Source organism: Lissotriton helveticus, chromosome 4_2 (assembly GCF_964261635.1).
Source record: "Lissotriton helveticus chromosome 4_2, aLisHel1.1, whole genome shotgun sequence".
NCBI lineage: Eukaryota > Metazoa > Chordata > Amphibia > Caudata > Salamandridae > Lissotriton > Lissotriton helveticus.
The window spans coordinates 88,931,307-88,956,049 of NC_136064.1; the positions used below are offsets into that span (position 1 = coordinate 88,931,307).

The 24,743-nt window shown below is 43.6% G+C and overlaps 1 protein-coding gene across 1 annotated transcript in view; it reads left to right on the forward strand.

Annotated features, from left to right (window-relative positions):
* IGBP1 (immunoglobulin binding protein 1) overlaps positions 1-24,009 on the forward strand; it is a 51,867-nt gene extending 27,858 nt beyond the window's left edge. Inside the window, exons 2-6 of the mRNA XM_078640167.1 lie at positions 3,156-3,464; positions 5,243-5,438; positions 9,965-10,047; positions 12,044-12,156; positions 23,468-24,009. Of these exons, the coding sequence (XP_078496293.1) occupies positions 3,156-3,464; positions 5,243-5,438; positions 9,965-10,047; positions 12,044-12,156; positions 23,468-23,607 (841 nt within the window). The 3' untranslated portion in view covers positions 23,608-24,009. The remainder of the gene's footprint in view (positions 1-3,155; positions 3,465-5,242; positions 5,439-9,964; positions 10,048-12,043; positions 12,157-23,467) is intronic.
* Positions 24,010-24,743: the final 734 nt, after the last annotated feature.

Here is a 24,743-nt window from a genome sequence, read left to right on the forward strand (position 1 = left end):
TGTGGTGCACGGCCGCGTGTGTCATAGTTGCAATTTTTAGCTGTATTCTGGCTTCAAAAGGCAGCCATTTTAGAGACTTTAGATCTGGGGATATGTGCGAGTGCTTTCTTGAGCCAGTAATGAGTCTCGCGGCAGCGTTCAGGGAGGCTCTTAAGGGTGCTGTTGTGGATAGCGGGAGACCGCTGAGGGTCGCAATTCCGTAGTCTATTCGAGGGATGACTAGAGCTTGTACAGCAGTTTGGAAGTCTTTGGCAGGGAGGAAGGGTTTAATTTTCCTCAGCGTGTTAATTTGGAAATTAGCTGCTTTTGTGGCTTTGCTGACGTGCTGCTGCATGTCGAGCTTGGCGTCGAGTGTGATGCCTAGGGATTTCGCCGAGTCCACGATGGTAGGTTGGACATTGAGTGCTGTTAGGTTGTTGAGCCAGGTTTGGGTGGTGGAGATTTTCGCCGGAGGTGAGATGAGTAGGAACTCAGTTTTTAGAGCATTTAGTTTGAGGTGATTATCGGCCAGCCAGGATTGGGTGTTAATAAGCGTGGAATTCAGCTGTTTGATATCTTCCGGGGACTGTAACTTTAGGTAGAGTTGCGTGTCATCAGCGTACATATGGAATTGAACATTGGATGCTTGAAGCAAGGTGGCGAGGGGTTCCATAACGAGGTTGAACAGTGTAGGAGAGAGGGTGGATCCTTGTGGAACCCCAAGATCTGCAGGCACCGGTGTAGATAGTACATTGTCGATCTTGAACCTCTGAGACCGGTTGTGAAGGAAAGACGAGAACCATTTGAGAACAGTTCCCGATAGCCCCATTCTAGTACTTAGCAGCTCCAACAAGTTCTCATGTTTGACCGTGTCAAATGCTGACGAGAGATCAAGAAGGATGAGGAGGCAGGACTCATTACGATCCAGAATTTGGAGGGCGTCATCAATTATGTGTGTCATAGCTGTTTCCGTGCTATGTTTCGCTCTGAAACCTGATTGATGAGGGTTGAGGAGGTCAAATTTATCAATGTGTTTTGTTAGTTGGAGTTGGACACATTTCTCCAACAGTTTGGCCAGGGTGGGGATATTGGTGATGGGTCGATAATTGTTTAGAGAGTAATATGTAGAGAGTAGTGGTATACAGTACAGTGGCTTGGAGTCGAGTGATGCAGAGTGGACTGGAATTGTGTAGAGTGAAGTGGTGCATAGTAAAGTAGGCATAGAGTGGTGCCTAGTAGAGTGCAGTGTCGTAAAGTGTTGCAGAGTAGTGTATAGTGGCGTAGTTAATTGGTTTTGAGTGAATTGGCTTCTAGAGGTGCAATAGCCCAGAGTAGAATACAGTGGCATAGAGTAGATTGTTTCAGAGTAGAGGGAAGCGACGTAGAGCGCAGTGGCATCGAGTAGAGAGGTGTAGAGTGCAGTGGTGCAGAGTAGATCAGAGTGGAGCGATGCAGGATAGAGTGCAGTGGTGTAGAGTGAAGTCATGTAGAGTGGAGTGTCGTAGAGTGGTGTAGAGTAGTGTCATAGAGTGCAGTGGTGTAGAGTATATTGGTGCAGAGTAGATTAGCCTAAAGTGCATTGTTTTGAGTGAAGTGGTATAGAGTGCAGTGGTGTAGAGTGCATGTGTTAGAATAGAGTGCAGTAGAGTAGAGTGATTTAGAGTAGATTAGAGTAGATTAGAGTGGAGCGGCGCAGAGTAGATTCTTTCAGAGTAGAGTGAAGTGACGGTACACAGTGGAAAGTGGAATGGTGCGCAGTAGAGTGGGTTGGTGCAGGGTAGAGTGCAGTGGTGTAGAGTAGATTAGAGTGGATGACCTAGAGTGGAGTGGTACAGAGTAGAGTGAAGTGGCATACAATACAGAGTTGAGTGGTATAGAGTGAAGTTGTGTGGAATGGTGTAGAGTGCAGTGGTGTAGAGTGAGGTTGAGTGCAGTGGCTTAGTGTTGCAGAGTAGTGAGGCGTAGACTGAAGTGGCGCTGACTGGAATGGTGTGGAGTGGTGCAGAGTAGATTGGAGTAAATTTGAGTATGCATGGTGTGGCAGTGCTCTGCCATTAGACATCACATCTTCAATTGAAATGACATTACATTTGCACGGACATAGTTTTACCTGTAAAAGTATATACAGCTCACAAACTATAATGTGTGGAAATGTCATCTCCAAGTTTATTGATTGTCTTTTTTTACATTTTTTATGGTATTAAAATATTTGTTTCCACCACACTTCAGAATTACCCCAAGCAGGCAGCATGATTGTTCCATAAATCCTCTCACTCGGAAGTCCAGGAGAAAGAAATGTAAACACCAAGCTACCTGGAAGGAATGAGTCTGACATTTGACCTCTGTCATTGAATGCAGACCAAATGTGACAGATGAGAGCAAGTTTAAAGGCCTGTTTACAGAAAGAGAGTACTCGGAAGAATAAGGTTTGGGCATTTGAAGGGACAAACTCAAAGCTGAACCACCTGAAACAAATGAAGTTAGCCAATAGAAAGCAAGAAACTTTGAGTTACAAACCAAAAAGGCAGTGGGAAGCAGCGGGCGTAATGCATTCCCGGGGAAGCTTTCCGAATGGCCCAAGAAGTCTTGAGCAAACCAGACAGGCTTTGATTTAAAAACTGAGCTGAACTTGAGCATGAGAGCTAAAGTTTGGGCCGGTGGTGATCATTGTCCAAGCTACGGATGCGGGACGAATTTGTAGATGACATTTTTTTAAATCTTCATAAGCTAATGAACGTGGTGGTGAAAATGTTGGAGAGAACTGGGAGCAAGGAGGTATAAAAACGCAAGTAAAGTCACGACAAACAAATTGTGCTGGGGTAGCGGTTGGTTTGAAAGTCTGTATATTCATGTTGCACTAAAGAGAGTACTGTTGCTCCCACCTCCTACCACAGTGAAGCTGACCATCTACCCACAGTTTGTTGAAAACTCAAAATGTTATGCTTTTCTGGTGAATGTGCGATTAACTTTGCATTTAAAGTTTATGGTGGACAGTTCCAAGGAAGAGATGCTTGAACGATGTGCAGAGGCCACAGTACTATAATTTAAGGCTGTTAACGTAACTTGGCGCCTTCAGAGGTTATCCGCTTTAATGGGACTCAAAAAACAGGCCACCAAGGGCTGCCAGTTCATAAGGACCTTATTTGCACTTCTCTTACAGTGTGATTTCTTTTCAGCCGCAACGAAGAGTTGGAAGAACTTGCCTCTGCAGACCTGAAGTACCTCCTCCTGCCCGCATTGCTCGGTGCCTTGACTCTCAAGCAGGTGAATCCCAGTAAGCGCCTGGAGCATGTGCAGAATGCCCAGGTCTACTTTTTGGACTTCTTGAAGCGCTGCAAGGAGTATAACATTGCCAAGTTTGAGCTGCCAAAGATGGAGAGCTCCAGCGAGCCAGCAGCAGAGGAAAGCGAAAGAACCCCTGTTCTCACTTCCCTACACCCTAATATGGTAGCCATGGCTACACACAGACAAAGCAAAATCGAAAGGTGAGTAGTACTTTTTTTCTGCGGTTTATATTTGTGTCCGGTAGATTAGAGGTAGGTGGAGTGTGTGGCATCGAAGACACAGAGAAATTGAAATCTGTATAGATATTGCCTTCACCTGGGATCTTCTAATCCATCACTGCCTGTTTCACTGTCAATTACAACCACACAGACCCTCTGAAGTGCACGATTCTGAAGGGCATCTGTGCACATAAATTGAGTTTAGATTGCCAAGTGACTTGTTATTGCTGCAAGTTAGTGTTTTGCATTCCCTAAAAGTGAATTTACTCTCAAATCCTTACACATACAATTTCACACTTGAAACTTCTTTATAGTGCTGTAGAGTGGGAATTTCAGGATAGAGCTACCATGAAAAGTTGGCAAACGCCCACAAACCCAGAACATATCAAGACATTCAACCCCATTCAAGAGATCTGGGTTAAATCTATCATTCTTTTGCTCACCATGCCACCCCAGTTTAGACATGGCCATATGCAAACCAGTCTTGACCCTGTGCCTCATGGGAACAGTCCAGTCCGAACTGGACCGGAAACAAGCATCCTAGGACCAGTTTCAGGTTTCACCCCTCATCAGCCAGGATAGCTTGATTCCAGTGGCACAGTGAGCCCGGTACCCACTTCTTGGTGTGGTGAGCTAAAGAATGATGGATTAAACCCAGATCCTAGTGACTGGGGGTGAATGTTTGTATTGTCAAGCATTCCGTCCATCAATTGTTTCTTTTGCATATGTCGCCTTAAGTGGGAATGGAATGCCCACACGTGCGTCCCAGGCTCACAACACCACTGGATTCAAGCTAGCCTGGCTGATGAACGGTGATGCCCTAAAACCCGTCCCAGGATGCTTATTTCCGGTTCAAGGAGGACCTGGCTTGGCAGTTCAGGCTGAACTGTTCCCACAAGGAACAGGGTCAAGACTGATTTGCATATGACTAGGTCCAAACTGGGATGGTGTGGTGAGAAAAAGAATGATGGATTAAACCCAGATCCTTGTGACTAGTGGTGAATGTTTGCATTGTCCAGCATTCCGTCCATCAACTGTTTCTTTTGCTCATGAATACTGCGTGGAATTTAATAGAATATCTATTTGTCCAAGGAATAACATGATTATAAACCTACTTGCCCTGTATGAAATTCCATTTGTCCCAGTTGGTGCCTTGCAGTGAATTGACAAACTAAGGCAATTTAACATTATATCAGAGCTCTGACAGTCTTCATCGATTACTTGCTGCTCCTCAAAATACTGTTAATTTAATTATTGTTCCCAAGAGTTTTAGGCATAAATCCAAGAAAATCCTTGTCAATAAAGGCTAACTCTAAGTTTGAAATGGGTTTGTTTGCTGTTAAACTCAAGAATGATAATGATTTTTATGCCTAATCTTTGACTATCCGCTTTTCATATTTTTATAAAGATTAGCATTCACTATCAGAGTGGCAGTCAAACCAGAACTCTAAGGGTTTTGAGGTTTTAAACTCAATTTAGTGAGTCAAAAATCCCGAGATGTTTGCATTATTAGTGTCTTTAATCTCGTTTTCACTTCATAGCTTTTTACCATCTCAACTCATTTGCTTCAGCCAATCAACAGTTTTGTCAAATTGCATTTTTTTTGTGTATCGTGGGCCAAACCAGACCTGGATGGGCGGCCTAGTCTTGGTACTTTAAAAAAAAGCTGAATTTGCAATGAATGGTAAAACTCAATGGATGATTCTTCCACAGGAAAAGTTGTAGTGGGTGTTAACTTGATAAACCCTTTCTTTGCCTAGGTTCAACCAGAGGAAGGAGGCAGAGAGCAGACTAGCATCCATGAGAGAGATGGCGGAGAGCGGCACAGCTGACGAAGAGCAGATTCGAGAGTACTATTTGCTGCATCTCCGGAGGTGGATCAACATCTCCCTGGATGAGCTCGAGAGCCTGAAGCAGGAGGTGGAGATCCTCAAAGGCAGGGAAGGCATGCAGCAGGTATTCCTATTGCATCTTTGGTGCACATACATGGCTGTTTTATGTTGGACAATTCAGTTAAAACCTCTTCTAGTTATACATGTGTCAATGCTGGTGAGATCTGGCTAACAGACACATGGGTCCATGGTGGTCCGGGTTCAGTTGTGTGAAATTTTAGGTCTGTGGGTGTTGTCACCTTGTGTGGATGTGACTCACTGAAAGGTTCTACCAGAGCATCAACTGAAGATTTTGTAGAATTCAGATGGCCTTTTTGCAATCTTACCTCCGTGAAGTGAGAAGTTTGAAATGTAAGGCACTTACAGTAAAGGAGCAAGGAGTTTAAGATTTTCGCTCTTGCTCTGGAGAAGTCTGCGCCAAGTCTTTACAATTGAAGTTCACACATACAATTTCCTGGCACGGAAGTTCCCTTTTTGGGAAGTAATATGAGCAGTTTGGTATTTGAAGCTGATCGCTCACTTGATAAATGTAACAGGCATTTTGAGATGTTAAGCTAGTCAAAATAGTGTACAGGCCATATCTAAAAATGGTTGAATCAACATTCACAAAGGGGAAAGGGTCCTATGGGGGACCCTTTTCCTTTTGCAAATGCCTACCACCTCCTCTGAGGTGTCTGTAAAAAATGAATGTTTTGCAACCGTAATTTGTCCCAAATATTCATACATACCACTCCGAATGGTATTGTGAAAGGACGCCCAAAACATGCCCCTTCCAAATACCGATTTGAAAACGCAAATTGTGATTTGGTAACCGGTTACCAGATTGCAATTTGTCTTGTACATTTAAAAATCTTTTTTGAGGCTGCAAGCGGCCCGATTCTGCGAATCCAGCTGTTGGCGAAATCAAAAAAGGTTTAGTACATATGGCCCTTTACTGTTTGAGCCAGTCACGACTGTGAAAAGCTAAAGAAGGTAGAGCGGATGCCGCCGGCACTTTAAATGCCATTTACAAGTTCTTGTTTTTGTCTGATTGGAGGGCTCCCAGATGGATGTGCTGAGTTCTCTTTGGTAAACAGAACATTTTTTGCAGTTTGATATGAGTGATGATGTAGAACTCCAGCTGATCCAGCATGATTAGCCCCTTTCCAGTGTGATAGCATTTCCCTTGAGCAGGGATGGGGAATTCCTATAGCCGAATGCCCAGGACCTATTGTTTGGGGTCACGGGCAACATTTTTTCATGTGTATTTTGTCATTGGGACAAGTAGACCCAACCCCCTCCAGCACAAAACCTTTGGCTGTCAGTTTGCAATACTACATAAGGATCAGGGAAGGGCTCTGTCTGCAGTTAAGGTCATATTTTTGCCCATATGTTAATGCTGTTCAAACTTGTATTCATGGTTCATTAATTTAAAGCCTTTATTATTAGGGTGAGCGCTCTAAGTAAATGTTGTAAGCTCTGACTGCACTACTGACAGTGGTTCCAGTATAAAAATGTGTACACACGTTTTTAAAGTTTAGCAATATGAGGCTATGTATAATGCTCCCAAAATGCATTATAACAAACATTGGCAAAAGCAAAAATTGTTTGGTCTCAAAAAGCACGCATTGCCACAGTTGTTCCTGGCACTGAACAAAACTACTTTGTGTTCTGATATGCTCCTTGTGAAAGAGCCAAATGCTGTCACTCACAGTGAAGCCAGCTGATAGAGAGCCGGTGAAGAGAGAGAGAGACAGAATTTTAATGAATGCAAAAGGTCATGGTTAACGCCAGATCCAATTAGGGGCTCCGTTATTAAAGGAAGTCTCAAAAGTGCACTTGTGGTATATGTTCTTGCATTAAGTGCAGATATACTTTTTTTGTGAAATTGCAAAAATGTACAGCAGCAGGCCAAGAAATAGTACTTCTATAAAATATTTGTGAACTGCATTTTAGCATAAGCAAATATGCATGTCTTGGTTTGCTTATGCGAAAACCTGAGAGTTTGCAAGTTCACTTTCCCTCCAACTGCCATTGTCATGAACATATTTCCAACCTTTCTCAGTATGGGAAAGATTAGAGAAGAGTTGGTGAAAACCCTTAACATGCAAGGTAGTAGGTTTGCACATACTCTAAAGGGCATTCCATCCCCTTCCTGTTTAGGTATGGCGTGTTTAGCTAGTGGCTCCGCCATCTTATCCTAGTTCCTGTGGTCCGTGGACTGTGTTTAAATCTAACAGGCAATTTACCCCAAAGTGTGTTAGGGCTGTTCTAACCTCTTAAGAGCATGAATGCCGGGGTTTATTAGAGTCAGGGTGTAATTATGTGACGGAAAATTATGAAATCTATTCCCATTCGTATTGTTATATGGAAATAAACCAAAGACAATATGTTACTCTCTGAATTGAACCGCTACCATCTGCATGCAATATTAACATGTAAGTTGTTACAAACAAAGACTGATGGGTAAGATCTAAATACAGTTAAGGCACAGACTTAACATATCAATTATTACATACAACAACTCATGGATAATATCTGATGTTATAGATCTGAGTATGATTGAGTCACAGACTATCAAAAATTACTACTAGCTCCCCATCTCATTGTTACCACTTGTTATCGTTTTGCATGCATTTCACAGTTATTATATAATAGCTTGATCCCACGGGATTTCAGCATTGAGTCCATTGATGGCTGTCCCCAAGATATATATCCAATATACTTCCCTCATTTTACGTATTTTCTCTTGATCATATCCTACCCTTGGGTGTATTTTGTCTAGGATATACCATGTTATATCCTCTGGTGTATGTCCTTCTTCCAAAAAATGGCTAACCATAGGGGCTGTCTCTTTTCTTGTTCTTATGGCTGACCTGTGCTCAGTCAATCTGACATTAAAAGCTCTTCCTGTTTGTCCTACGTAGCCCTTGCCACACGGGCAAACGATAAGGTAGACTACATTAGTGCTTCTACAATTATTAAGATCTTTCGGTTCAATAGTTTGTTTGTTGAAGGTCAGACTAGTACCTTCTATGGCTGTAGCGCAGGATTTGCAGGTCGAGCATTTGTAGTTACCCACTACAGGTTTTAGGTTTGAAAGTGATTGTTGTCTTGGTTCACTTTTGGTGGCCATTCTTGATCTAACTATATGATCTTTTAGTGTCTTATTCCTTTTGTACGCAAAGATGGGCCTGGGTAATCTGTCTTGTTTGGGGATATTTGCATTTAGTATGTGCCAATTGGCACTGACTGTTTGTCTGATTCTTTCGTTGATACTGGAGTGTTTGGTGACAAATACTAACTGGGGGCTGTTTTTCTCTCTTTTGGGTTGTAACAATACTTGTCTATCAAAGAAGCGCGCTCTCTTGAATGAGTCTCTTATTAGCTTTTTAGGATACCCTCTGGACAAGAATTTTTCTTTCATAGTTATGGCTCTGGTGTCATAGTCCTGTATTTGAGTACAATTGCGCCTTAACCTAAGGAATTCCCCAAATGGCACACTATTCTTTTGAATGGTCGGATGAAAGCTGTCATAGTGTAACAGCGTGTTTTTTGAAGTGGGCTTAATAAACAGGTCTACTATTAGTGACTGGTCTTGATGTTTTATCTCCACATCTAGGTAGGTTACTCTTTCTCTACTGGTGTGGCTTGTGAATCTGATATTCTCATCACATAAATTTATCCATTGTAGATATTCTTCTAGCGTGTCTTCATTGTCAAGCCAGATGAGGAACACGTCGTCTATATACCTGGCCCAGTTACATACCGACTCAAAAAAAGGTGTTACTTCATTAAAAACAAATTGTGCCTCAAAATGGGCCATGTCGCCGCATCCAGTGGAAGCCCTCCTGCTCCACCCCGCTGCAGCAATATTCATGCCGCTATCAATCTGGGCTGGCGGTTATTGAACCACAGCAGCATCGAATCCACTCGCTGCAGCTGACTGCGACCTTCCGCCGCTGACCAGCCGTTCTTACCACCAGCCGCCTACGGGGGCGCTCCATCAGTCCAGGGGGCTGCCCAGGTCAGACGCGGAGACCCCGCAGCACCAACGCGCAGGAAGGCGAGGCTCCGGCCTTGTCCCGCCTCCCGACGCCCAGTCAGCAGCGCGCCAGCTCCTGCACTTGTGGCCAGGCAAGTGCCGCAAGCTGCATAGGTGCAGGCCTCCCCGCTGCGCGTCCGCGCCCTGACCGGAGTGGGACAACTCCTCGGGGGCAAGAGGGCCATGGTATCCCTCACTCCGGGGGCGGGATCCCAACACCAGGACTGCCTTACCTTCCCTCCAAGCTCCACTGGCACTAGCACATCCGGGCGCCACTCGCTGCTCGGCCGCAGGCCCACTTCAATGCTCCCCGCCTTCTGCAGGGAGATCAACATCCATTGGAAGGTTTATTTTGTTTCATCTCCTTGTCCTCTTTTCTGTTCATATTTACACGAAGCTCTGTATATTTCTCTCTTCCGTCCATGGTCTCTGCCATCATGAGGATATTTTGTTTTACCTTGCCATTCTTACTTGAAGCCCTGTTCTCAAGGTCCTTTCTCCCCTCATGCTCCTTTATGTGTGATGCTCAAGACCTCTGACTCTCTTGATGATCTCCTTTTTTCCAGTTGGCTTTGTCATCCCGTGGTGCAAGGCGAACAAGACCACCTATGAAGCCTTTTATCCTGACCAGAGATGCAGCCCAGGCCAAGTAAGTGACCTCTGCAATATCTTCTCCCATCTCTGTCCTAGCCACACTGTGCCACAGGCATTAGTTTCACATAACCCGCTTGCGCACAAGTCGATGCATTTGCCTCATGAGTGAACCTCATCCCCACCCATTGTATATGAAAAGCCGCTCTAGCAAACACAAATTGCCAGTAGCATCAGCTGCCACCTAGTAACATGCGATGAAAAAGTATGCCGCAATCACATACTCTAGATTCAATCTATATAAGGAGCGAAGTTAAACAGGAGGGTGCTGGTGTCCACCCAAGAGTGCGAGATTTAATGCCAGGGTTTCACATGAAATACATTTAGATTAATTGACTCCATGATGCTGTCACAGTGCTAGGGCAGATATGGCGAGAGCTTAGGCTGTGTCTACTCATTAGCAAGCCATCGAATCAGTAAAACAGTCTGTCTTTAATGTATTCATATGACTAATTCTTGGGGTCACACAGCTTTCAGAATTTGTCGGGCGTCATTAGTGACAAACCCCTCACCCCCAACTAGTCACCCATCTAGTCAGTGGGTGACTAGTTGGAGGAACTCCGGCCTTGCTTGGAGGCTCTTCAGTAAATGTTTCCACTTATAGTCTGACAGTAGGAGAGATTTCTAAGATGAGAACACTAGAGAAGATCAATTAGCCATCAGAAATATTACGAGTGGTGAGAGGCCAACTTTGGACTCCAACCAAAATGAAATATCCAGAGGTCCTTGAATATTACACATGCTAAAAGTGCCTTAATGAGAAAGTATCCTATGGGCTGTTATAATGACTGCAGCCTTGGACTGCAGCCTTGGACCCAGGAAGAAGTACTTACATTTTGAGACTATTGTAAAATGTATTTTGCAGTTTCAATTGGCGTTTCCATGTGGAAAAGCATAATGTAATGCCCTGGAAAAGCGGACATTGAAAGTAGAATATCTGTCTTAACCCCCATACCATTGAAGCGATTAAGACGTTCCTGTTTCAAAGCTGAATGACCTTTGTAACTATTTGCGGCATGTTTTTGAAAATGACTTTTTCGCTTTGAGTATATGTGCATATGTTTTTCCGCATTTGTTGGATGATATTCCTTCAGTAGGACTATAGATTCGGCTTACTAGAATTTAATAAGATTGCTGTATTTTGTTTAAAAAAAGGTAATATCCAAGCTTTATAGCTCGAGTGCAAACACTAAGTTGACTACACAAAGCAGGCTTATAGTCTTGTTATCAGTTAAAGATAGACTTTATTCTAAAGACGAGAGAGGCTAATAACTCTACCATTCCCAATAGACTTTGGTCTTGCCTTTGAGCCTTAGGCTAATTCTACTTTATAGATACTGAATTGATATCCTCTCAGCTTGCAAAACCACCACCTCAAATCCCCAACTTTGGTGGCCCCATGCAAGTTTTTTGTGTAGTGATCAAAACAGTTGTTTAGTGATGTTTATATTCAGAGCTTTGTAACTTTAAGTGAAAGGTTCTGAACATGAAACTAAAACTAGGTAAATGCATCAGCTGCTTGAGTATGGACCTACACTGGAATGAAAGTCCAGACCTTCATCAATTATCAGAGTAAGTTAATCTGTTGCAGCTACAGATGTGCTTCCTGCATCTATACTGCAGCCCCTAGCTTGTCGTAAAAACCTTGGGTATCTTATTTACAAATAATGGTCCTATAAGACTAATGCTTTAGTAAATCTCTCTCAGAATGCTTTCATTGTTATGCCTGTAATCTAGTTTCTCAAAGGTATGCAATATAATGTAGTGAATTATTATTTGTCAGAGATGTGAGGCAACAGAGGGAAGCAGGGCTGGTGGGAAGTGGGGGATGATCTAGAAAAAAACCTAAACAATGTCTGTTAAACAATTCATGTGGCCTAACTCAACTCATACGCGAGTACCAGCTTTATACATGACTATGTTGTGGTGGACCGGAGCTGCTTAAGTGTTTCTTGCAGATCTTTTTTTGTTCACTGCATGTACTTCCCTGACAGGGTCCTTGGTGCCGGGTATCCAAGCCTTCCTACCATGACTGTGGACGAATGGTACGACCAGCAACGGATGCATTGTGCCCTGCCTGACCAAGGGATCCCTCGAGGAGGAGATGGTAAGACCAAAGTGTGTCTTTCAAAGTTTGAATTGAGTGGTTTTGAAAACAAAAACATGGTGGATATAGAAAATCATATGTTCGAGGCATGTGAGCTGTAGATCACATGCTTTGCATACTCCTGCCATCTAGTGTTGGGTCTGGATGTTTGCAAGTTGTTTTTCTTCAAAGAAGTCTTTCCACTCCGGAGGTAAGGTGACTCTTCCTTTCAGTGATAGTGCGCATGGGCATCAACTCCATGGTTAGATTGGTTTATTCCGCCATCTGATTCGGATGTGTATTGCTGTGCTCCGTTTCAGAATCGGTCCGTGCGCAATCCACTCTAACTTTTGAAGTTTTGAAGAAATGTCTCATGGGGGCGCAAGATGAAATTTACGACCCCTGAGGAAGGGTCGAAAATGACCCGAAATGCATAGGGTTTATGTGGAACTAAAAAGTGATATGGATCTGCAAAGAATCAATTTGCATTTATGAAGATTAAGGAAATCATGAAATAAAAAGATTTGAATCTATTTGGATAAAGACTTTTTCGTTTGAATTATTCATTGAATATAATTAACTGAAGAAGACCACCAGGTCGAAGTATGTGTGTGCACACCAACACAAAGTGGAATCCCCACTTTTCCTAGAAATCTTAAATCAGGTGTGTAACTTGTGCTTGTCCCCAAAGCGCAAGACTGAGACGCATGCCCATCCTTCAGATCGAAGAAAACTCTCTGCGATAGTCGGGCTCGACGTCGAGAGAAGTAGCGGCAGAGTTATATTTCACCCCGTATTTCTTCGGAAGAGGAGCTCTCAGTGGCTGAATAAGAATAGGCTTTAGCGGAGTTTGACTCCAAATCAGAGTTGCAGATTGTCCTCAAGGATGACTATGTGCTGCAGGGACAATGGGACGCGAGTACAGAAGACCCCTTCTCCCCCCACCCACTGTCCCTAAAAAAATCGAATTCTTCGGCACCACCTCTGCCTTCAGGTCAAGTTCAGCACGAGAAGAGGTTTCTAATGCTCCGCCTTCCGGCCTGGTACCGAAACACTCTGACAAGCCTTCTGGCTCCGGACCGTGCTGACCAAAACCCACTTCCGAGCCGAAACCTTCGGGTACTAAGCACAAAATAAGCTCAGAGCTGAAACCTTACACACCAAAACCAAAGAAACATTCCTCAGGGGCTCAAATTTTCAGCGCTGAAAGGATATTCCAGCTCGGCACCGAATACTTTGGTACCAAAAGCCAAAGAGCTGGCCGCACCTCAACCAGATCCAAAAATGGAAGTTGTACCAACTGAATTGAATCTGAAACAGAAAAAACTCTATAGTAATCCTGACACACGGTATATTCACGCTTAACCGCCAACCAAACACAAGCTTCCTGATGACGACAGCTCTCATAAGATTCCGTTTGAGAGGAAAAATGTGGGTACTATTCCTTTCTACATACTTCCACCTTCCCCTCCCTCTCCACCACAGCAAGCAAAGAGTCTCAGCCAAATCAGTATACACCTTTCGTTGGGCTAAGTTTGTGGCCTTGTGTGCTGTAAAGCAGATTGACCCATTCCACAATAAATTATCTGAAGGTCTATTGTTTTTGTTGTCCCTTGCCCAGCAAGGCCTTGCTTGGGGCACTGTTAGAATAATTTGTCAAGTCTTTCTGCCTTTTTATGGCTGCCTGATCAGCTGTCATTATTTGAATCACATATTGTGATGCAATCACTCAATTCAAAAACTTTATTCGGAGGCAGCAAGCATCCATAAAACCAGCACGCAGTACATACAAAGGTGAGGCTACATAACATAATTTGTGTTTTTCAAGTACAATAAATAAAATATAAATAACATTTTGTAATTCATTTCTTCAAAGGGTTACAACATATGTTTCCTTCTTCTCGGTTTGTTTTGCCCCAGTGGGACTTAAATTTAGTCCTCATTTTCCCCAAGTATTTGTATCATTCGAGCCTCCGCGCAGTAGTTCTCTTTGGCTCCTTACTTTCAAGACAATATTAATTGTTGTCATAACTTTGACACTGCGGCTGAGCAAAGTACAGAGGCTCTCTGTCAGTCCGCCTTACAGCACCATCTACACCCTGACAATCTGCTTCTATGGACTTAAGCATGCTCCATCTGAAGGTAGTGACTCCCTTTCATGTTGGGCAGGACTTCATCTTCAATTTAGCTTGCTGCACCTAAAAACCTCTAAGGAGAAGGAAAGGCTTCACCAGTTGGATCTGGAAAGAGCACTCGGGATCTCTATCGATTGTACCCGAGACCACCACGTGTACAATCTTCGCTTTATTGGCTTCACACGATCAAAGGAGAGTACAAAAGGACCCGATTCTTTCGCTGCTTTAAGTTCTGCTATATAGAGGCCAAATAGCAGCCCCCTGATGTCTTGACTGCTCGCTCTACCAGAGCCAAGGCTGGTACCACTGCGTTGCCTCATGAGGTGCAAGTTCTGGACGTCGGCCACAGGCAGCGACGTGGACGTCCCTCCATACATTCACAAAATATTACTGTCTGGACAGCCAGGTCTGCTTAGAAGGGCACTTTGCCTGCTTGGTCCTTTAGGAACTTTCGGTCTGATCCAGTTCATGGACCCACCATCTAGTAGGTATTGCTTGAGTATCTATTCAGAAGGTGAGGAATCCTCGGTTAGAAGTCTCTATCAGAAGAACTAGTTACTTACCTTAGATAAAGTCTCTTCCAGAAGGAGCCTCATCAAACTGCAGATACCTCACTGACTGCAAATACCTGTTACGTGAACCGATCTCTTTACTTATAAAGGTCCCAATTATGGATTAGCTCCGCTTCTAGGTGTGCTGCAGCATCAAGAAAGTAACTGATGCCTGTGTGTATTGATGGCACCTATAGAGGCCTGGGCACATCACATCTTGTGGCGTCAGAATGTAGCCATTTGTGTCAACTGCTGGCAAGCAGAGGTATTGCTGAAGGTTTTCAGGATCCAGTCTGACACCTGGAGGAGTAATCAAAAGGTGAGGAATCTGTGGTTCGGTGGAGTGTCTCCCAGAAAGAGCATTACCGAAGCTAAGTCACTTAAAGTACAGAGACTGAAGCTGAATGCAGAGACTTCTGACACTGCGAGCACAAGGTATGCAAGCAGATCATGATGTGGAGATCGAAGGGCAAGATTACGTTTGCTAAATCCATGAGCGCAGGGCTTCGGGAGCACATGAAACTTGGCGGAGCCTGAAAACTGACAAAAATATGAGCTGCAAAAACTGAGGGTAGAGGGGGGTCTATAGAGAGTAGCTGCTCCCCTTACTGTGCCTTCTCATATGGAATGCAGACCTTGCTGTCTGCTCTGAAGTCCAACATGAAGCTCTGCTAATCACTGACATTGAGTCTTAAGCCTGCCCAAGCCATCAAGAAACCATTTTAAAAGTCCATTCAAAAGGCAGTATGCGTCCATTACAGTATCCCTTTATCCTCAAATTCATCATCAGTTACATATTTGAGTGCAATTTAATGTAGTCTCTTGTTGCTATGTGTTACAATATGAGGACACCTGTTTGGTTTAAAGAATTCAACTAGTGAAATAAAAGCAAGGTTTCTTGGAATTTCATATGTATTGTATTACAGCATTTATGTAGCGCTTACTAGTCCTATGTGAGGCGCTGAAGCTCTAGTCTACAAGGGTAGCTCACTGCACCATGTAGGGTGCATGGTTAGAAGGATGTTATCTTTATTGTGATCCTATGTGGGATGAGTTTTCATGATGACCAGCAAGGTAGTTATCATTGTCCCATACCTGACTGTCATTGCGCGGTGGAGCGAGGCTATCCCAGTGTATAGGTGTTTGAGATCTGCAGTGATGGTCCTCTGAATTGTCCAGCAGTGTTTGACAGACCTCTTCAGTTATTCTGTGCCTGTTCATTTAGTGAGACCTTTTTTTTGGCCGTACAGTACTGGTGATAGACAATCCTCATAGCAGATTTGTGTTCTTTGAATTTAATAGATATGTTACAATGTTCTGCTGACTGAAGCGTATTATGCTCTTAGTCTTAGAAGTGTGGCTCAGTGGTTAGAGGCGGCAGACCCGGAAGCTGAGATCAGCCGTGGACCAGGGTTCGATTCCCTGCCTCGGCGGGTCTCGGGCTCAAAAATTCCACGGACTCGACAATTCTCGCTCCGGTGCCTACTCGACTCACGGGGTCACACTCTGCGACTCTGGGCAATAGCTTGCTTAATCTCCACTACGGCCCCTTGCGGCGGGATGCCTGGCTTTCACCTTGTGAATACCCTGCCGGGGTATCTCACAGGGGAATACCAGGACGTGTTCCCTAAGCAAGCGCCTTGAGACCCCTGGGTGATTCGTGCGCTATATAAATCGAAATACATTTACATTTACATATTGTTATGGGCCAAAACACTGTTAGATATGCAAATACATAACTATATGATGCCATGGCAAACCATAAATAAGCCCTTCTTAACCTACCTGCATATCGAAATCAGTTTGCTGGCTGAGTTGATGCCAATCTGTGGGGTGTAAGCCTAGAATGCAACTGTCTTTTTGGGCTCTGTTGTTGGGATGTGAGGTGGTGCAGTTATCTAGGAAATAGCCATGTTTCCAACTGCCTTCGGCGCTGTGTATGATCTTGGGTGCTTATAATTCTGACTCGTAGTGAGTTCCAGAGTTAAGTGGCTTTTACTGAGAAAACAGTGCCTTCTACAGACTTCTTATGGTAAGGTGGTATGTTGATACTGCAGCGCAATGTTCTCTTTTTTTTTTTTTTTATCGCTCACAATTAACTTGTAGGTCTAATGATCCTTTTTCCTTGGGAGGCTCCCTGCACATTGCACCGGGCCTTGTACATTGCCCTGTTGGCTATTATTTGCCAGTAGAGCGATTGCAGGACTGGAGTCCTGTGTTTTCTTGGGTGAAGGCAGAGAAGAAGCCTTGCAGCTGCATTTTCATAAGTTGTATTTTGCATATGATAAATGGTCGTGTGGCAAGGTATAATCTGTTGTCATAGTCAAGTTTGGTTATTATGAGTGTGAAGATGACTTGCAGTTATGCAAGGTATGGGAATATAAAACCTAGTGTTTTGATTTTGCAGAAGGCACTCTGTGGTTGTTAACATAGGGGTATCAAAGATAGGTCTGAATCTGTGGTTACCCCAAGGTTTCTGTTGGAGGGACCTCAAGTTCTGTACACCATATTTCTGTAGTCTGGTATCTCTGTCACGGTATTGAGCTTCAGATCATTATTCATCACCCAAGGGTTTGTGAAGAGAAAGCAGCCATCAAGGTTTGAATTCTAGCTGTCTTTGAGGCTATCAAGTTTTTAAATTATTTGAGTGTCACCTACAAAGTACAGGTTAGGTTGAATGATTTATTAGGTTTAGTAATGTTAACCCCTGACAAACACCACAGTGTTGTGTGAGGTGATGTGAAAGGTGGTAGATAAATTACATTTTTTCTGTGAGGCAAAAAGCAATCCATTTTAGAGCACTGTCATGAACTCGGAGATCGTGAAGTCTTTCTTTGTAGTGGAGTGTGGTAGTGGACCGTGTCCGATGCAGTTAATAAATCTGGAAGCAACAAGGCAACTACTCCATTCTTGTCCATCCCAGATGGATATGATGGCTGAGTCTGTGCCTCTGTCTCATCTGGAGCCGGACTGTTGGTCAGACTTTAAGTCATTATGTTCTGTAAAAGTTAGAGCGCTGAGTAAATACTGCTTTCACAAATCTTCATAAGAATGGTTCATTCGGTATGGGTCTGTAGTTGGCTGGGTTGGATGGGTCACATCTTTTCTTGTTGAGGAGAGGTCAAATATTGGGAATTAACCTAGTTCCATGGACTTGTTGAGTAAGCATCTAGCTACCTCCCCGGCACAGGGTGAGCAAAGGATTTCTTTCAAGATTTTTGGCGGTGCTGGGTTTGTAGGTGAACCTGATTGTCTGGTTGCAATTATAATCTCGAGAGAATCTTTTTTGACAGGATATTGAACGTATGCATTAATGCATGATTATTCTTCTCTCTTTCTATGTTGATTAGCTCATGTGTTGGTGTGGTGTTGTCTGTGTTCTCCCTAAGGTAATTTTTTAACTCCCATATTGAAAAAATTGTATTGGAATTCTTTCTAGTCAATAAATTATTGCCTTATTACGCAACTCCCCAATGTCCCTGAACGTCATAGTGAAACACTTAGCAGGTTGGCTAGACAATCATCTTGATGAATGGACTCCTCAAGATTAGGGTCAAGAAGGGTTCAACCCGAAATATAGAATTAAATCTGTACTAATAACCAATCTGGATCATCTGCATTCTTGGCAGGATGATCATGTATGCGTTGTGGAATGTCTGGCTCAGGGAGTATTCTTGCGTAACTCTGTAGATGAGGCCGCAAGTGTCCGAGATGTATGGTGCCAGGCTAACTGACTGGGTCCTTCCAGTCCGGAAGGAGCAGATACATCAGAGTGCTTATCCTTGGATTCCGGGGTTTTGTAGGTGTTGCATGAGGATGGGGTCAGAGACCGTGTCAAACACTGCAGAGGTTTGGGAGGATGAGGGCTGCAGTGTCTCCTCCATCCAGCCCTGCAAATATGATTTGTGGTGGCGAAGAGGGCAGTTTCCATGCTATGATTGGTTCTGAATTCAGACTGAGTGGTGCCGAGGAGTTGGAGGACATTGAGGTATTCGCTCAGGCGTCTGCTGATGACTTTCTCTAAACCTTGGCCTTGAGTGGTAGCAAGAAGATAGGTCTGTAGTTGGTGAGCGTGAAGGGTCCATACAGGACTTCTTAACTAATGGAGGATATTTGCATATTTCCTAACATCTGGGAAGGCCATGGAAGAGGTTGAGGCATTCAGAGTGGTTGTGAGCATAGTCTTGATTGGTTGCAGTCCTCTGGCAGAGGCGTGTTGGGTGCAACCATCCTATGGAGACCCTGAATGGATGGACTTCAAAAAGGCAGCGTTTTCATTTGGGGTGATGATGGGCCATGTGATTAGCATTGGTTCTTTGAGTAAGATCGGGAGGTGTTTGGCAAGGTCTGTCAGGTCCAGTTGCGGATTGAAGTTGAAGTAAATGGAGGTGATTTTGTTCCTTTAGAATTGAGGGAGATTTTTGGCGAGGTCCTGCAAGAGGGTGATTGAGTTGGAGGCAGCCACTGGTGATCTGAAATCTTTCACAGTGTCAAAGATTTCTTTGCTTCTGTTGGTGCGGGAAGTGATATGGTCTGCCAGAGTGGTACGTATGTTGTTCCGGATCATTTGGTGGTAGCGTCCCAAGGCGGATTTGAAAGTGCTCCTGTCTGCATTGTCCTGGCTCATTCTCATTTGCGCTCCAATTGTTTGCAGTGGTGTTTCATCAGTCCGAGTTCCTGCGTGTACGAACTGGCATAGGGTCTAGATCTTGTTATATTGCTGAGTTTGAGGGGGGCCATGGCGGCTTCGGAGAGGCTGTTGCTGTGTTCGGTGGGAGGGTGTTGATAGCAGTGTTCCAGTCCTTTATAGTGATGCTGCTCCACTTTCTGCGGTCCGGTCTGGCGGTGGTCCTCTTAAAGTCAGCTTCCGAAGGTGGTGAAATTTGGGTCTAGGTGGTGTCCAGGAACATGGATAGGTCCTGTTTACTCATTGGGTGAGGTAGAGGCTTCCAAGTTCTTCGATAAGTGCTTTTGAGTTTGGGTTGGCATGGTCTTCCAGGTGGAAGTTAAGGTGTGCAAGTAGGATGTCATGGCTAGCGTGAAGGGCGAGTGGTGCAACTAAGTCTGTGATAATGTCAGTGAAGTTGGAGCGTAGTCCAGGTGGTCAGTAGATGAGTAAGCCACTCAGGGTGAAGTTGGCTGTGACGTAGGACTTTAACAACAGATGTGTGAGATTGGAGGATCACATGTCCGTGGAGATGGTGCAACTTGTGGTGTTCTTGTGGATGGTGGCGATTCTACCTCTGGGCTTGTGAAGTCTGCCCTGCCTGATGATATTGTGTTGTGTGGGTGGTTTTAGAACTGTGAGTGTGAGAGAGTGGGGTTTTATTACTTTCGATGCAGGTGCAGTGAGTGTTGGGTGTTAAGTGCATAAATACGCTCAAAAAGAGCAGGAAAATTGCCCGTCTGTGTGGGGCGGCGAAGCAGCAGCTTAGGGAGCAGTGGCCGGAGTTGAGGGCGTGCATAGTCTCAGCGGATTGGTGGCGGGATGGGACCCAGAGGACATGGGTTCCTGGCACAGGACGTGGTCCAGACGCGGACGTAAGCAGAAGGGCTTGCCTTTGGTGGGCCAGTGGCATGTCAGAGTTTCATCCATCTTTAAATAGGTCCAAGGAGGGCGGAGGAATTATGTCTTATTGGTACGTACTAGTGATTTTTTTTAAAGAAATGTTATTGGTATTTCAAATAAAATTCACAAATAAGGGACAAAAAGAAAAGAAATAATCACATGCATTGCAATGAGATCATTAGCAGTCTGTAGCAATTACACAGCAATTTAAGAGTCATAATAAAGTTCTTCAAGACCAGCATCAACGTCACCGTGTGCACAAACAATGTTTCCTTCCATTCGTACTTAAGTTGTTCCCCCGCCCTCTACGGCTCCAGGCACAGCAGCAGTAACTGTAATCTGAGTGTTAATTAACTGTAGTCTCTTGTGTCGTGGGTCGTCTGACCCTCTTGTGTCCCCCCCCGGCTCAGCCGTTGCCTGCGTATCACTTCGGCCATCCACACTCTGTGCCGATCTCCTCTCCAGATACCGCGCCCAGTAATTTTTAGGACGATTCCTCGGAGGGAGCAGGTCGCTATATACTTCTGTTTGCGTGCAGCAGAATATCATATCGTTCGACCATACGTACCAGTGATTACTATCTGCGTCCTGTCGCCATGGGAATCGTATTTTATTCTCTTGCGGTAAAATGATGACCAGTTCCGACTGGTAAGCATTGTATATACAAGATGTATAACACTAAGATCCTACCATAACTGTCCAGTCTGGATATGTCATAAGTAAGATACGGAAATTATGCTTGTAACATGTTATACACGATGTGGGAAATAGCACGCAGTGACTCTAGAACATATGCTCGCATGATGCAGGACACTGTATTTGAGGGTAGCACATTATTGTCATTGTTCTATTGTTGCACTGGAAAATGCCATTCTGCATATGTGTTCTCTATCTCTGCTCTCCCGCATCTGAATGTTTTATACTAAGTTATAATGATAGTCATGTCAAAAAATAAAAAAATAAAGAAAATGCCAGTAAAGATATTTAAACAAAAAAAGGAGGGGGAAGGATTGATGGGTAATGGTAAGTCAAGTGATGTCACTTCCTATGCAGATTGATGATGGGATATTCAAAGATGTCACTTCTTGTGCCTATGAATGATGAATCTTTCCTTGTATGCCACATTTCTCTAGTCTCCGGTCCTGCAGTAGTGTGGAAACTCAATTTCTGTCCAGCAGTACCGTTTATCCAGGACGTCGCAACTCTTGGAAGTACAAATAAATAAAAGTCACATATATGCAAAAATCTACCATATCAAACTTATAAGTATCTAATATATTTGAATTCATAAAAAGTCCTATGTAGTGAACCTTACCACTCAGCCCAACAACAAAAATCTTAAGAGTAAGAATACAAAACATTTTAATAAAAATAGTTCAACTTTATAAGGGTTGATGTGTGTAAATTGCTGATATTTCGGTCTCTAAAAGGTAAACACCTATGACGCCATCTGCAGGACTATATCTGTACACAATGACCATCTCTTAAATAAAGACTCCATGTATACAATACCTACTATCCCAATGCGATGTCGACCTTTTTCAACTGCTACATTGCAGATGGTGGGCTTTGATGCTGCTGCTGTTTGTTGCCATTAATCGGCTCTGAAGTTGGGAACTTCTCACACATTGAATTCCTATATTAACTGCAGTATCTCAATGCAAACTCAGCACCACAAAAGAAGATTTACAGATATAAAGTACATTGTGTTGAAATTGTAGGTATTGTCGACATGGAAGTCTGGCTTGGTGATTTGATGAAATCTCACTCCTACGCACCCCTGGGTACATGGTCTCCTTACCTGGTTTCAGTGATTACCAGTTAATTGTTTTATGAGTCTTTATTCAGATTGTGAATGGTTAGACTGTTCTTAATTGAACATTGATGAACCCACTTGTTCTGTTAGGGTGTGAAGTGTTAGTGTTGTAGTTACAGCTTGTAGATTAGAGTGATCTTGAAGTGAGGATATCCTGGAGGACTTCATTCTCTGGTTTTCTCAATGGATACACTGGCAGTTTTATTAGTAGGGTCCGGTCATCTTTCTGCTGCTGGGGTCTGAAGTGTTGTGGCAGTTACTTGTTAATGATGATCTAGTTCTTGGAATAAGCCCATGCTTTTAACTTTTTGGCAAAGGCTGTATGTTGCTTTAGTGTTTATTTTGTCCCATTACTTTCTATTTTTATTGGATTTTTCAGAATAAACAAGTCTCAAATTTGTTTTAAAACGTACGCTATGTTCTTTCTAATTGATTCAAATTTAGTGTGCCAGCTGGCCTCTTCCCAACCTGGAATACGAACCACCAGAAAGTCTTCATTGTTTTGCTGCCCTTTTTTCTGACTTGAAACTGTAGCTCTGCGTGTGGGTTTGATAGTAAGATCAAGAAATGCTGAGGTTATGTTTGACAAATATAGTGTAAGAATCGTTGAACTCCGAACTAATCTCACATGACCAAATGGTGCCAATCAGTATACAGTATTGAACGAAGGAATTCCCAGCACTGTGTCAAAAATGGCCCCTTATTAAGAAAGCACTGTTATACTGTCCAGATGATCATAACGTCAACCCCCTTGGAATTGGGCGCATGAGGAGCAATGGCAGGTTTTCAGGATACAAAGTTGTCTTCAAAGTTTGAATGCTTGTGACAGTTTTGGCCTTTAACTAGTTTACAAAAGCTTGGCTTGTCGCTATGAAGCCTACCTCTCTGTTTTACAACCTCTTTATTTATGAGGGTGGTGTGAGTGTGTGGCTTGTAGTGCCTTCTGAAAGATCCCAGGGTGCATTCCTGTCCCTTTCATTCTCCATTCTGATACAGGCCATCACAATTGCCACTTTTCTATATTCTGCTTTCCAAGCTGCATTGTAAATAAAACTTTTCTGTGTAGGAAAGAATATTCTTTGGGTAAAAAGGAAGTGTTTGTTTATAAGCCTTTTGGCTCTGAGATTTTCACAATAAAGACGTTAAGTATTCCCTTTAATTCTTTTTCATTGTATAGTCAATCTGCAGTACTCAACTTCTATTAGTCTGACTCATTTCTTGGAGACTGTGTTTAACCTCTGGCTGTTTTCCTTGCCTCTAGTTGAATCCACTAGGGAGGAAGAGGAGCAAGCAAAGGAGGAGAAACAGGACGATGATGAGGCTGTCCTCAAAGCTCGTGCATGGGATGACTGGAAGGATGATCACCGCCGTGGATATGGCAACAGAAAGAACATGGGCTGATCTGTTCCAGGAGCGACCGTGGCCGGGGTGTTTAGTTTTCCACAAGATGTACTGACAGATACTGTCAAACAGGTTATGGAGTAGGCCTGTTTTGGCAAGCTGCTGTCTCACGTAGTCTTATGTGGCTACTGGAATGTGCCATGGTTTACGCTTTGAGTGTGGTAGGCTAGATGAGGGCTGTGCCATTGTGGATTCAGACTGTGTGAATCAGTATCCCCAGGCCGGCCACAAGAGAGCGTGATGGATACTCCAACGACAGGCATCCACAGATATGGCATACAGACCTGATCAACTTGAACTTCAATGTAAACCAACATGTTAACATTACATCTACTTCTTATTTATTTCTTTCGTTTGGGCTTCATTTTTAAAAAAATAAAGTGCTGGTTGCGCTTTCTTCCATTTCATGTATCTATTTGAATAGAGCACATCTTACCAAAAGACAGCCTACTGCTGTACAGTGTCAAAGTCAAGAACACAGTTAACCAGTGCTTGAAGAGGTAGTTTGGTTTTGGGAGCAGAAGTGTACTGCATCATAATGTAGTGCTCTTTAAAGATGTGCATCCTCAACTCTTGTGAATTGGAGCAGGGGTGGCAGTCCTGAGGGATACAGTGTTGTTGTTGCATGATTTAACTGAACCATGTTTGTGATGAAAAGCTCATTAATGTTGTGATTGGCAAATAGGTCTGAGATATTTGGAGCATGGGGTACTGAAGCATGTGCGTTGAAGAGAGTGAAGTGTGTTAGTTTGAAGGTATGTGGCGATTAGTGGGTGTGTATGAGGTATCAATTGTGGGGACATTGTGTGAGCGTGTTTGTGTAGTTTGTATGGGTGTGATTGTGAGGCTGGGAAAGGTGGGATGTTGGGTGAGGGATATGAATATTTGAAGCTTGCTTTCTAGGTTCTAGTGAAGATGGGGTCCTGGCCCAAGTTTCTTCATTGATATGATGATATGATATAAAAATTATTTATATAGCGCACGTACACCAACGGTTTCTTGGCGCTTCCAAGGACGGACTGAGAAACAGCAGCGTGGTGAAGAAAGTTAATTGTATGCTTGAGAGAAGAGCCAGGTCTTAAGCGCCCTCCTGAATTGGGGATAAGAAGAGATTAGACGGAGGTCTAGAGGGAGTG